The following is a 13,442-nucleotide window of genomic DNA, read 5'->3' on the forward strand; positions in this document are numbered from 1 at the left end:
TATGGAAAGGCACCCAAATGGTTTGAGAAGCAAAGCCATATCTTTAAAATTGGGTCTATACTTAACATTGAAGGATTGGGCAGCATCTGTAACACAATCGGGCACAGATAATCAGAAGCCTGCTCACCTCCACCACAACCTTTGATGGGAGGATAACCTGTGGTTGAGCAAATAACGGTACCCCTCTAAACTGGGGCACCCCATGATAACCAACTATTTCCAATGCCTTGGTTGACTTTGGATCTTGAGGTTGACCTTATGATACCAGGTGCAGATCAAACAATGCGCCCCTTCAAAGACTCAGTACTTGCTACCACTAGTGATTGGGAAGTAGAGGCTAGGTCCTAAGATACTAAGCTGCGGAATCCACCATAACAACTCCAGAGGACCTGTGGAAGAAGGAAAAATTGAATTGACGTTAGGGCATGCCTTTACAAGTGGCAGGTCCGACTACTAAGGATGACGACAATGATGTTATATATGATCAAGCTTAAGTAAAAACAGAATCCTTCTCAAATTTTCCACCTCCACTACTTACCTGGCTCATACTTCGAATAACCAATCTGCAGGAAGCACAAGCTATGAGAAAAGGACACCATTTTTAGATTTGATCTGTTTTTTCAACATCCAGTTAAGTTGATGAGCAGGACCTTGTAAAAGGTAGTGTCAGATTACCCATACACACCATATCATACATTTTCTGTAGAAAAAGTGAAGTATGTTTTCACACATATCATAGTTAAAACATTCCTAAATGTGTGATGTGGTGATACACATTAGCAACAAGGGTTAGTGAACGTTCTCCAACAAGTCTAACCTTTTCCAAATAGTTCTGCATGATCACAGTGGGACTTTCCAAACATGTTTCTGCCAACCAGTTTCCACAGAGCCTGAGGCATTCTGCATATACAAGCTGCATCCGGATGTCATTTTGAACCTGAAGAGAATTACACAGAACATACTATTAATCATTAAACTGAATCAAGACTTTGTAATTCATGCCTTACTATCCACCATTAAAACAATAATGAGCTATTATCCCCTTTAGTTGGATGGTGCCCATTAACCAATAATGCAGCCGCCCCCATTACTCACGCTGCCTTAAGAGAAGACAATATTGCTGAAGAAGACACTATTTTGTATTTCTCATAAGCCCCTGGATGAACACGAGCAGAGCAGAACTGCAGCATATAGATGGGGAGATGATGCAGTAAAAAACATTAGCAATTATGATCGGTTGGCACAAATAGAAAAGCCTATAAGGCTTTGCAACCATGACGTTACTGTGTGCCGGGGGCACTAGCACACAAACCAAAGCTTTAGATGTCACAATTGAAGGCAAGGTATTCTTTCTTGAGAACCAGAACAAAGATCAGGTGGGTGCTAATCAGCAGATCAAGTTGTGTTTCATACAATCAAAAGATTTACCACAGCTGAAGGTTGTGTTCCATGGGTAGGATTAGTCCAATTTTACAGGTCTTGCATGGTGCTGTAAAGCCATGCCCCTCAATCTAGAGGGTGTTCTGTTAGGAAGCTCATTGTAAATGTAACTGACCAAATTTATCTTAGTGACTTCTCTGTATGGATCCCATTGTATACAACCCTACAGGACCATGAGGACTGTGAACTCAAGGCCACATGTTTGGGTCAGGTTTCCCTGTCCATTTCTGCACAGCTGTATGAAAAAAAGCTGTCTCTATGTTTGCTGCCTGGGTTATCAGATTATTTGCTTTTGTCCACAGTTGGTGCGGTGTGCAGTAATAAAATCAGGGCAAAAAAGTAGTCTGTAAAAGAAATTGTGGCAAAAATGATGTGGCTTGACCCGGTAAAGGTGTACCCACTAAATCATGGAAGGAGAGCAGGGTTTGCGGGGGGTGGCCCCCACTGGCCTTAAATGGTATGATGGGCCCAGTGGTCGCAGGGGTGTCCCCTGCATCCATTAGATGAATTACGGCGGCAAAACCACAGCCTTTTTGCCGCGATTTTAACACATGGAACCGTTGGTGCTGTCACGCCTCAGATTCATCAGACCTAGCTGAGATGGTAACTGGAGTATTAACATGGATTTTCAGAACTAGCCCTAGGGGCCCATTTTAGTGAACAGGGAAAAGACACTTAAGTCTAGCCAAACTCAATCAAGGTAGTTCAACTAAGCAGTAAGGTTTAGACTTCAGGAAATATGATGGTGGTATAATGGTGCAATGAGACACACACAGAGAACTCCAATAAATTAGACAGCAAGAATAAGCACACACTATTTATTAGGCCTCATCACACTCCAAGCAATGAAAATGAAGGTGAAGTATTATTACTTAATCAAAACTATAAACATACATACTGGGACGAAACTGAGGATGTTGTCACTCCTCACCTAGGTGGACACTTTTTTCATGGGGCCAGGGCAGTGCGTCCAGATTACAATAGTCCCCCTGGGGGTGGTGCACCGAATGAGGATCACATGGGGAAGGAATCCCTTTATGGTATTGGGAACAACCATTCATCAGAGAAGGCGATATAACCTGGATTCAATACACTCAACCCCTTGCCCATTCCTAAATCCCCCTTCTCACTCTCTAAATACAGCCAACGTGTCAGGTTAGTCAACCTAACATACATGACAAGACTGAAAAAACAGAAAGTCCAAAGTATCATGCATATAGTTTTAAAACTGGTACTGTGACGAAGAAGAGTCCGAGGATCGCTTTAGAGTCCTGCGTCTCAATTTATTTTATTTATTTATATTGCGCCAGAGCCCGCAGGCATCAGGGCACATGCATGAAGACAAGGAAAACAAATAATGAATGGGACAACCAGGTTATTTAGTGAGGTGGGCTAGCTCTTTTACTCAAATAGGCTTGTTTTTAGTTTCTTTCTAAAGGATGTGTAGTTTGCCTCCAATCTTAATGAGCACAGAAAGCCGTTCCATGACTGAGCCGCTCTTGCAGGGAACGAACGACCCAGGCCATTTGTTCTTTTGGCTCCTGTGCAAGCAATAAGGCCTTGTGCTTCCGATCTTAAACAACGGCCTTGTTTGTAGAAGGTTATTTAGTCTTTCAGATAGGTAGGGGCTAGTCCAAAGATGCAACGATGCACCATGGTCATAGATTTGAAAGTGATTCGGTTCTCCAAGGCTAGCCAATGGAGAGACTTTGTCAGTCGTGATGTGCTCTCTTCTAACTTTCAAGAGAACGCAAGTGATTAGCCCAAAGCAGCACAGCAGTCAGACAGGAGTTTGAAAACTCAGCTGGGACGCTGAAGGACAAGAATGATTCTCCAAGGAGGAACAGCGGGAGCCATGCACAGGAGCAGCTGAAATGAGCCGCAAGGTTGTAGTTTTCTCCCCTGCACCTCGAATCTCTCATACTTTATACCTTAACTAATTCTTACACCATTAAAATCCAACTACAACATCACATTGAATAAGCAGTGCTCAGTGTTAACATTGGTTGTGTGAGCCGCAAGGGAAGCAGCAACCAGAGGAAGAGGAAAACCCAAACGTAGTGCACCACAAGAGGACTACTCGGGTTGCCACCGAGTGAATCCTGAGCGCCCAAGGCCCTGGCGAAGCGTGAGAGAAGGAGAATGCACAGCTGGGAAGGATCAGAAGACTTCAGAGCCGCTGCAGACTATGCTGGGTCCTCAAACCCTACCGGAGCCTCGAGAAGGGATGCAGCTGCCCGGGAACAGACGATACCTATGAGAAGGAAGCAAACAGGTAGGCGGGGTTGCGGGCAGGTGTCAGAGGTCCAGGGAAGCAACAGGGAGAACCAGGTCTGGGTCCTTGAAGCAAAGCAAGAAGAGTTGTTTACTTGGCAGCAGAGTGAACCAAGCAGATGCAACGATACAGTGCGAGTCTGGGACACACACTCAAATAAGAGGGTTTGGGACACTGAGTGCAAACAAAGCTAACCAGGAAGAGTTGTAGCCTTGGCAGGAGAGTGAACCAAGCAGATAAAATGATACACTGTGGATCTGGAACCTGCACACATATGAGAAACCAAAGTTGAAAATGACAGACTAAGAGGGTCTAGGACTCAGAGAGACAATCCATGAGAATACACTGGCTTGGTAGGAAACTGAACCAACCCACTTCGCGAGTCTGGGACTCACACCCTCAAGTTGTGCTTGAAAATGAGAAGTGCTTTAAAAACCTGAAGTGCCAAGTGAACCTGAGAGATGCATTGAACCCCTTAGTTTAACACCTGAAACTGAGAGGTGCTTTGACCACTGCCTACAAGTGGGGATTGGATCTGAAAGGTGCTTTGAAGATGAGTAGTGCTTAAAGCTGAGAGGAACACTGAACAATCACATAGCGCTTGAACTTGAGGAGGGCTCTGAACCCTGAAATAGAGCTTGAAACAGAGAGAGAACACTAAGAGGTATTGTCAATCTAGAAGTAAAATATGTTGACTATTACATGAACAAACGGGATCCAACCAAACTGTGTTGGGACTTGTGGGATCCTAGGGGTCAGAATATTGGGCTTCCTTGGAAGAAGATAAAACCTAGAAAGACCATGCAGAATATCTTATTTGAGAGGCCCGGTCCAGAATTGAAGATGACCCATTGGGGTCAAAGTCATACAAAGAATATGCAAGTGGAATCCATTTGCTAGCAGCTCTAGGAAGAGGAACTCGGTTTTAGAATGTTGAGACAAAGTGAAACATGCAGAGGAAAGATTGAGACTGATGCAAAGTATTTTGAGAGGCTGTGCTTGACAACACCACTCATATGAGAGAGAGAAACAGAGTAACCTGATCAAAAAGGGAAAGAGTTCACCATTGGTAATAGTGGCATACATTGTTGCACACATAAAAGGCAACTAAATGTAAACACTGTGGTTGTTTGAATGATACCACTTTGTCACACCCCATTGAACACCAATGTGTGTCACATCTACGTTACATCCAGAGTAGGGCCCTGACCTATCACACTGCTGCTCGCACCTATAGCATTCTCTGCCCTGTGCTTGGTCTGTGCATCTGGGCTGCTGGCCTCTGCATTTCATCTTTTCAGGACGCCTGCTCTGAACCCATATACAGTGCCTGAAATATATAACTGCAATCTTGTGCACCGCTCTGTTAGCGTGGGTACAGGTTGCTGGCTGAAAATCAAACACTGCTTAGCATCACTGGTGGATACCAGATACAACTAAAAATTAGAATTGCTACAGGTTAAAAAAACAGATATTAATAGGGAACATTAAACTGTTGTTTCACAAAAAGACAATATCTGCGCTAAACAAAGCGAAACACAGAATGCTTAAAAGTAAAAGCATACCGCAGAGGAGTTTGTATCCAACTTGTTTATCATTTGCTTGAGAATTTCCAGTGCTAAGCTTTGTTCTTTCTTTGCCCAGAAAACCTGTGCTTCTTCCAGCTGCCATTCAGAGACAGTGTACTTCGAAGAGCAATATTGCTTAATATGAAACATTGCTTTCTCTGGAAGCTGAAAGGAAAGCAAATATTAATAAAACGGAGAGAACGGTGCAAGTGCTCATCTACTAATGACTTAAAATACGTTTTCTTCCAATTTCCTGGCTGTGTCTTTTACCTCTTGTTAAGATGGATTTTTCAAAATCAGCCCAAATGGGAGGATTTTCCGAGGCCACCCTATTATGGTGAACAGGGAAGACAATGAGATGCTAGCCAAACCCAATCAAGGTAAGGTAGCAGAGCGGTGAAGGCTTAGTCTCAGTCTCAGGGTGGGTGTGAGAGTGGTCTACGGCTACAATGAGTCCACCCAAAGCAACACCAATATTTCCAGTTAGACAGGTAAGTAGAAACATACAATTCTTTATTAGGCCTTTAGTTACACATTAAGCGTATACAAATACTATAAAAATATTGTCAGACAAAACCCTTATAAAACATATACATTCACCTATAGGAGAGATAGATTAGCATCTGATTCAATGACTAGTGAAACACAGTTAAGTAGTCATATGTGTAGAAATGGACAGTACTCTTCAGAATAATCCCAGAACACCTCCCCTAAACCTTATAAAGCCCAACCCAAAGATGGTCTGGGGCCTAGTGCCCTAAAGTCACTAGTTGCAAAGAAATCACTCTTCATGTAGATTTATGTAGTGATTTGGAGTGCCAGTGGTTGTGATCAATAAAGTCATAAAAAGTTAGATACAGTTCACATCAGGACTCGACACAATCACAACACACTGGGATAGACCTAGGCAGGGATACTTAATCCAGGTTCCACCACCGAAAGGTCAAGCAAGAGGGAGTTAGGGTCAGGACTTTATGCCCTTGTTACCATATAGATGAATGAGGGGTAAAAGCAACCGGTATGTAGACTTGGTACCTTAGCAACGTCATCTAAACAGAAGACATACTTTGTTTAGCAGGATTTAATTTCCATCGGTTGCAGCACTTTGGATTCTGTACCAGACAGCTTTCAGCAGAAGACACAAATGTAGACAGGTGAAGGTGTCTGCCGGACAGACAGCCACGGTACACCTCAGGGACACGAAGATAACAAGATTCGACAAGGTCACAGTAGGCAGGCGGCAATAGGCAATTGTCCAGAGGCGAACACAGGGGCAGGCCAAGCACAGCTTCCTTTGGTGTGAGACGGCCAAAAATGCAGGAGAAGGTGACTTGTGGCACAAGCTGAAAATCTGTAATCTGTGAAGTTCCAAGCCTCTGTTTGGAATGGCTGTATCGAGGTAGCCCAGTTCACTGGGTGGTGAAGGGATACTTCCTAAGGCTCAGAAGGCACATTCCCTCAAGCCGGGGTTGAGACTGGTTGTTTCCACCAGTTCAAAGGCCGAAGCACCAATAAAGGCCTTCTTGAGATCAGGACTGAGGAGCAAGGCTTCACACCAGGAGAGCATTGTAGTCGATACTGGGCTTCACAAGGAGAGCACTGGAGTTGATGCTGTTCAGCTGCAGGGGTCATCCTCGGGTCGTAGAAGTTTTGGCTTGGCTCCAATGGTGATCTAATGAACAGTTGCAGGCAATCTCCTTGAATCCAACATTTAGGCTGGGAGAAAACCAGGCCTGCCAATGGTAAGTGTCTGCACCATTCAAACATCCAGTGCCTAGGTAGTCATGGATAGCCACTGGTCAGATTGGGACTAGACAGTCACAGCCCCCTGCTGTAGCACATTGTTAGGCAGAAACCTGTGCAGTTCCCTCTGGGACCGCTGCAAAAGATTTAAGTCTACAGGTGTTGGCAGTAAACCCACTTGGTAGCAGTCTGTACCACACAGATTCACTGTGGTAGCTGTGGCTGAGCAGTCAGACTTCCCTCAAGAAGAGTTAGGCAGTATACAGAGGATACATATTAGGTACAGAGGCACAGTAGTACAAGCAAACACTGACCAGAGCTAGGTGTAAAAGTATAAACTTATTTATTAAAGGTACACTCATAAATTACACTAGCACATTGGAAAAGATAAGAAAGTCAAACACAGTTACTATTACTCATATGTACATCCCTAAGCATTTGTTGGACAATTCTAAGTTAACACCACTTATTTCCAACCAGAGGTGAGCGCTTAACGTTAGATGGTACTCCAACAAGTATTACCAAAAGGGAGGGAAAAGGCAAAAATTAAAGAGAGCAGTAAGGTAAAACACTTTTCACATAAGGTTAGCAAAGACAGTCAATAGTGGAACAAGGGGAATTAGTTCGGGGCCCGCGTTAGAGGGAGCCAGGCGAAAATGTGCCCAAGATCACACAGTGTCACAAGTCTTTGCAGGTGAGTAGAAAACGGTTTTACTATGGTTCTGAAAAGTTTAGTTAGGGTGTCCCAGACCTACCCAGGTTCGAGAGCCGAGGGCTAAATCTACCCCGTACAATCGGTGGCAAGGGAGGCCAGGCGGAACACAGTACCTTTAAAAGTGGAAAGGATCCTCCAGCGGTGGTAGTCGTTCCTGGTAGTGGGTGCAAGTCGCGGCATCGTCCTGAGGAAGAGGCGATCTCGTCGGGGAGGAAGGCTGCAGGTCGTTGCACTACCAAGGATGAGGCCAGCCGTGGAGTTCTCCGGTCACAAAGGATTTTTACCCCTCTTTCGCGGTTGAGGTAAAAAGTGGTATCCAGGTTGCCGGGGTGCTTGACACAGGCAAGGCGGCCACTGGATGCTTCGGGACTGCGAAAAGAAGGCAGCAACTGGTTGTCCCCACCAGTTAAGGGAAGAAGACTCTCCGGCGGGAGATCTCCTCTGTCGTCGGGAAAAGTGGTGAGACGATTCTGCAGGGCTTCACCGGTGGTGTCGTCTTGGCAGGTCGGCTCGGCTTCTCCCTCTTCGGCTTCTTAGGTCCTGTGGAGACTTCTGAAGAACCAGTCCCAAAAACCCTGCTTTTATGCAGCAAACCCCCATTCATACAGCCTAGCTGTCACTCAAACATGCTAAGTGGTGAGCGGGGTGGCTCACCACTTGGGCCAATCACACTAGAGTGCGACCTGAGTTGGCAAGGCAACTCGGTCCAGGGTGCCTAAACCCCCTCCCACACCCTCTGTGGTACCCAGACAGAATGGCACCACTTTGGAGGGCTTCTGTGCAGAAGCCCGCCAAAAGTGGAACAAAGGCTCGACTCGGGTTCAGGGTTACTGAAGTGAACCTAGACGCCATTTTGTCGGCGAGTTCCAGCAAAAAATCCCAACCGGTGAATTTATATTAATTAAATAAACCGGCGGTATCTTTAACATTGCACCAAAAAGTGGTGCATCAAAAACCAATGGGAAATCCCATTGGGAAATATTCAGGTGGAATATTTCCGTGGTATCCACTGCCACCAGCCAGAACTCGGCGAGGGGGGACGGGACAGTACCCCCTCGACAACAGACCCAGGGGCAATCTAATTGCCCCTACCAGTACTTCCACAGTAAGATGGTTTGTACTGGTTAAGTTCCTAAGTTAAGACTAGTAAAGTCAATGGTAACTTTACTGACCCAGGGAGACAGTAGTCAGTCCCAGGGTGTGGAGTCTATGTTTGGGGGTCTCTAAGACACCCCTGTGCTACTGCACTGAGGGTGCTGTGTAACACACATTCAAAAACCAATGATGGCCTATGGGGAAAATTACCCCCTAGCCCATAAGCACATAGCAAGTCACAGTAACACTCTCAAGTCATGTCCAAGAGTGAGGGTAAAAGAGTCTCACTCTTGGCAGGAGAAAAAAACAAACCCCACAAATCCAGCAAAGCTGCTGGGGGACTCACTAGGTTAGGAAATTCAGCCTAAACAGAGAATTCTTCCTAACACTCGCCCCCCCCAGACTAAGGGACAGGAGGATTTAATCCACTCCTGGATGAACCTCATACCTCTAGACGATGACATACATCCTAGAGAGTCCATCAGCATTTTGATGGTGACACCCTGACCTGTGCTCAATGGTGAAATCAAACCCTTGGAGGCAGATTGACCATCTCAATAGTTTTGGATTTTCCCCTTTCATTTGCATTAACCATCTCAAGGGTTGGTGGTCAGTCTGAATGACAAAAGTAGAACCATACAAGTATGGCCTAAACTTTTTCAGTGCCCACAAAATAGCAAAGCATTCTCTTTCGATTGTTGCCCACCTTGTTTCAGGATCCTTCAGTTTTCTACTGATGAAGCAAATGGGGTGTTCCCTACCCTTCTCATCCAGTTGGCTAAGAACTGCACCTATACCTACATTGGAAGCATCAGTTTGTACAATGAAAGTTTGGTGGTAGTCAGGAGCTCTGAGTACTGGAGCTTGACAGAGAGCTTTCTTCAGGTTTTCAAAGGCCTGATTGCATTCCTCAGTCCATTTGACCTTCTTAGGGAATTTTGGAGAGGAGATTACATTCAGAGGAGAAGCTATGGTCCCATAGTTCTCAATGAAATTCCTGTAGTACCCAGTGAGGCCTAAGAAGGCTCTCACCTGGGTCTGAGCAGTAGGTGTTGTCCAATTTTGCACAGCTTCAATCTTGCTGAGCAAAGGCCTTATTCCTCCACCTCCTACCTCATGTCCAAGGTAGACCACTTTACTCTGACCAATTTGGCACTTGCTTGCCTTTATGGTCAGATTGGCCTGCTCAAGAGCCTGCAAAACATGTCCTAAGTGGGTCACATGTTCTTCCCAGGAGTGGCTGAAGACTGCAATGTCATCCAAGTATGCCATGCAGAAGTCCTCCATCCCAGCCAGAACTTGGTTCACCATCCTTTGGAATGTTGCAGGTGCATTTTTCAGTCCAAAAGGCATAACCTTGAATTGGTATAGGCCAACTGGGGTAGAAAATGCAGTTTTCTCCTTGGCATGGTGTGTCAGGGCTATTTGCCAATAGCCTGACGTAAGGTCCAGTGTGCTGAGGTACTTGGCTGCACCAAGTTTATCCACCAACGCATCTGTCCTTGGCAAAGGGTGGGCATCAGTCTTGGTGACTGCATTAAGAGCTCTATAGTCCACACAGAATCGCAACTCTTTGGATCCTGCCTTTGGTACTAACACCACTGGGCTAGACCATGGACTAGTAGAGGGCTCTATTACCCCGAGATCAAGCATCTTCTTGACCTCACCTTTGATGTGGGTTCTGACATGTTCTGACATTCTATATCCTCTGCTTTTGACTGGCAGACAGTCACCAGTGAGTATCTCATGCTGTCCCCAAGGGGTCAAGCCTGGTGAAAGTGAGAACAGGGGGGCAAACTGATTTAACATAGCTTTGCACTCCTCCTGTTGCTCAGGGGTCAGATCTGAAGAGAGATTAACTCCTTCAACCTTTTCGTCCAAAGGTAAGCCTCTCAGGAGGTCAGGTAGAGCGTCACTCTCCTCCTCCTCCTCTTCCGATGAAGCTAGAAGCAATGCTCCTACTTCTGGTCTAGAGACATAGGCTTTGAGGCGGTTGGTGTGGAAGACTCTGGGAGCTTCCCTGGGTTTGCCCAGATCCACCAGATAGTTGACCTCTCCAAGTTTTCCCACAACCTTGAAGGGTCCCATCCATTTGTCTTGCAAGGCCCTCTGCCTTGTTGGGAGCATAACTAGAACTAGCTGGTCTTGAATAAACTCAACCATGTTAGCCTTCTGATCATGCCAATGTTTGATCAGAGCTTGGCCAGCTTTCAAGTTATCACTTGCTTCTGCCATCATGTGTGACATTCTCCTTCGGAGACCTATCACATAGTCAGTCACTCTGACTGGCTTGGGGGAAGGAGCACTCTCCAACCCCTCCTTAATCAGGGCCAAGGGGCCTCTGACGGGATGGCCATAGAGAAGTTCAAAGGGAGAATAACCTACTCCCTCCTGAGGGACTTCCCTATAAGCAAATAGAAGGCATGGCAGTAGAAGGTCCCACTTCTTCTTAAGGGGTTCTTCCAAGGCACCTATCATGCTCTTCATGGTTCTGTTAAATCTTTCTACCAACCCGTTTGTCTGGGGGTGGTAGGCGGTTGAGAACTTGTAGGTGACTCCGCAGGTTTTCCACATGGCCTTCATGTAGTTGGACATAAAATTTGTCCCCCTGTCAGAGATCACCTCCTTAGGAAACCCAACCCTGGTAAAGATACCAAGGAGGGCCTTAGCCACAGCCTGAGCTGTAACAGTCCTCATAGGAATTGCCTCAGGGTACCTAGTAGCATGGTCTACTACAACAAGGATAAACCTGTTGCCTGAGGAGGTTGGGGGATCAAGGGGACCAACAATGTCAATCCCTACCCTCTCAAATGGGACTCCCACAACTGGGAGAGGCACTAAAGGTGCCACATTCTTGGAACCAACCTTACCAGAAGTCTGGCAGGTATGGCAGCTCCTGCAATACCTATCTACTTCAGCCCCCATTTTTGGCCAATAGAAGTAGAGAGAGAGCCTTTCCTTGGTCTTCTTGAAACTCAAGTGACCAGCCAAAGGAATCTCGTGGGCTAGTTGCAAGAACTGTTGTCTGTTCTCTTGGGGCACTACCAGGCGTTGGTATGCTCCGGGTTCAGATTCGGTTGGTTCACTGTAGAAGAGGCCATCTTCCCAGTGTAACCTATACTTCCCAGGCTCTTGCCCATCAGCCTGAGAAGCTGCCTGCTGGCGGAGACCCGCCAGAGTTGGACATTTCCTTTGTCCCTTACGGAAAGCTGTCCTGCTGGGTCCACCTTCTGCCAGTAAAGACTGCAGCTCAGGATGGTCAGCCGGGTCCAGGTCTCCAATAAGTTCTGGACCTCCTTCTAGCTCTTCTTCAGAGTCTAGTTCAACCAAACAGGGCTGTACCTCCCTCTCAGCCTCAGCTGGAGGTGGAGTTACAGGTGTAACTTTGGACAACCTCTGGGAAGTCCTTGTTGGAAGCACTGGAGTGCTTGCTGTAGGCTTTTTCCTAGGAGTCTTGGGTGGCCCCTTTGCTCCTGATCTGGTAGTTACTGCAGTAAGTTGTTCCAGTGGGAGAGGAGTGATTTCTGTCATCATCTCCTGAGATAAACCTCGCAGGGTTTTCTCTCTTGCAGATTTGGTGAGCTCCTGTAACCTTTTACTAGGAGGTCTGGGGGTATGTGACACAACTCCAAGAGCTTTCAGGTCATTTCCCAACAGAACTCTTCCTGGCACTTCACATTGTATACTGACAGGTATCTTCACAGCCATATCATTACACTGGATGAGAACTGGTAACTAGGGACACATCTGCACAGGCCCTCCAGCTAACTTGGTGAGGCATTTGGGTGCCTTAGCAACATCCTCTGCCTTGAAAAATGATTCATCCACCACAGTTATGCTGGCCCCAGTGTCCCTGATGGCAGGAGTCTCCTGACCATTCACGTGGACACTGTCCTTATAATACTCTTTAGTATTATCTGGGATAGAATTATACACATCTAAATTTTGTTGTTCCCACAACCCCAGAGAGACTAAAGAAACACTGGCTGAGACTCCAGTGGGTTCATCAGCCAGTAGTAGAAAGTTTCCACTTGCCATAGTGACTTCCTCCTCTGGAGCGAAGGCTAAGGAGACAAGTTGGACCCCTGAAGGTTTACCCTTACATCTGGGATCTCCTTTCACATGGTCAGTAGCCTTACAAACATAACAGGCCCCAAAGGTCCTTTGGAATGGAGGCTTGTTCTGACCTCCTTCTGGTTTAGCACCAGAAGGTATACTACTCTGCTGTGGTTTCCCAGGTGGCTTACCTTTATGGTTTTGTTTGGGGCCCTCTTTGGAATTAGGATTATTAGAATTCTCTTTGAAGTCTTTCTTAGGCTGTCTTCCCTCATCCTTCTTCTGAGTTACCCCAGAATCCTTGTGAGTAGCCCTGTTGGCAACCCACAAGTCAGCAGGCTTAGCTAGTTTCCTAGGATCTAATTCCTGTGAATCAGCCAAGTGCTGTCTGAGCTCAGGAGAGCAGGCATCATAAATTGACTCCATCATTACAAGGTTTCTCATTCCTTCATAAGTGTTCACCTTGTAACCCTTAATCCATCCCTCTAAGTTTTTCAACCCTTCACACACCCAGGTAGCCCGAGGGGTACCATCATGCTTTTTGAGGCTC

The 13,442-nt window shown here is 46.2% G+C and overlaps 1 protein-coding gene across 2 annotated transcripts in view; it reads right to left on the reverse strand.

Annotated features, from left to right (window-relative positions):
* Positions 1–13,442, reverse strand: part of ATM (ATM serine/threonine kinase) — a 3,046,976-nt gene that overhangs the window by 643,936 nt on the left and 2,389,598 nt on the right. For both annotated transcript variants that reach the window (XM_069640412.1, XM_069640413.1), the window contains 2 exons: positions 5,281–5,448; positions 818–937 (listed from right to left, as the gene is read on the reverse strand). In XM_069640412.1, coding sequence (XP_069496513.1) covers positions 818–937; positions 5,281–5,448 — 288 coding nt within the window. The remainder of the gene's footprint in view (positions 1–817; positions 938–5,280; positions 5,449–13,442) is intronic.

This window comes from Ambystoma mexicanum, chromosome 7q (assembly GCF_040938575.1).
Source record: "Ambystoma mexicanum isolate Mex_15411 chromosome 7q, UKY_AmexF1_1, whole genome shotgun sequence".
NCBI classification, from domain to species: Eukaryota; Metazoa; Chordata; class Amphibia; order Caudata; family Ambystomatidae; genus Ambystoma; species Ambystoma mexicanum.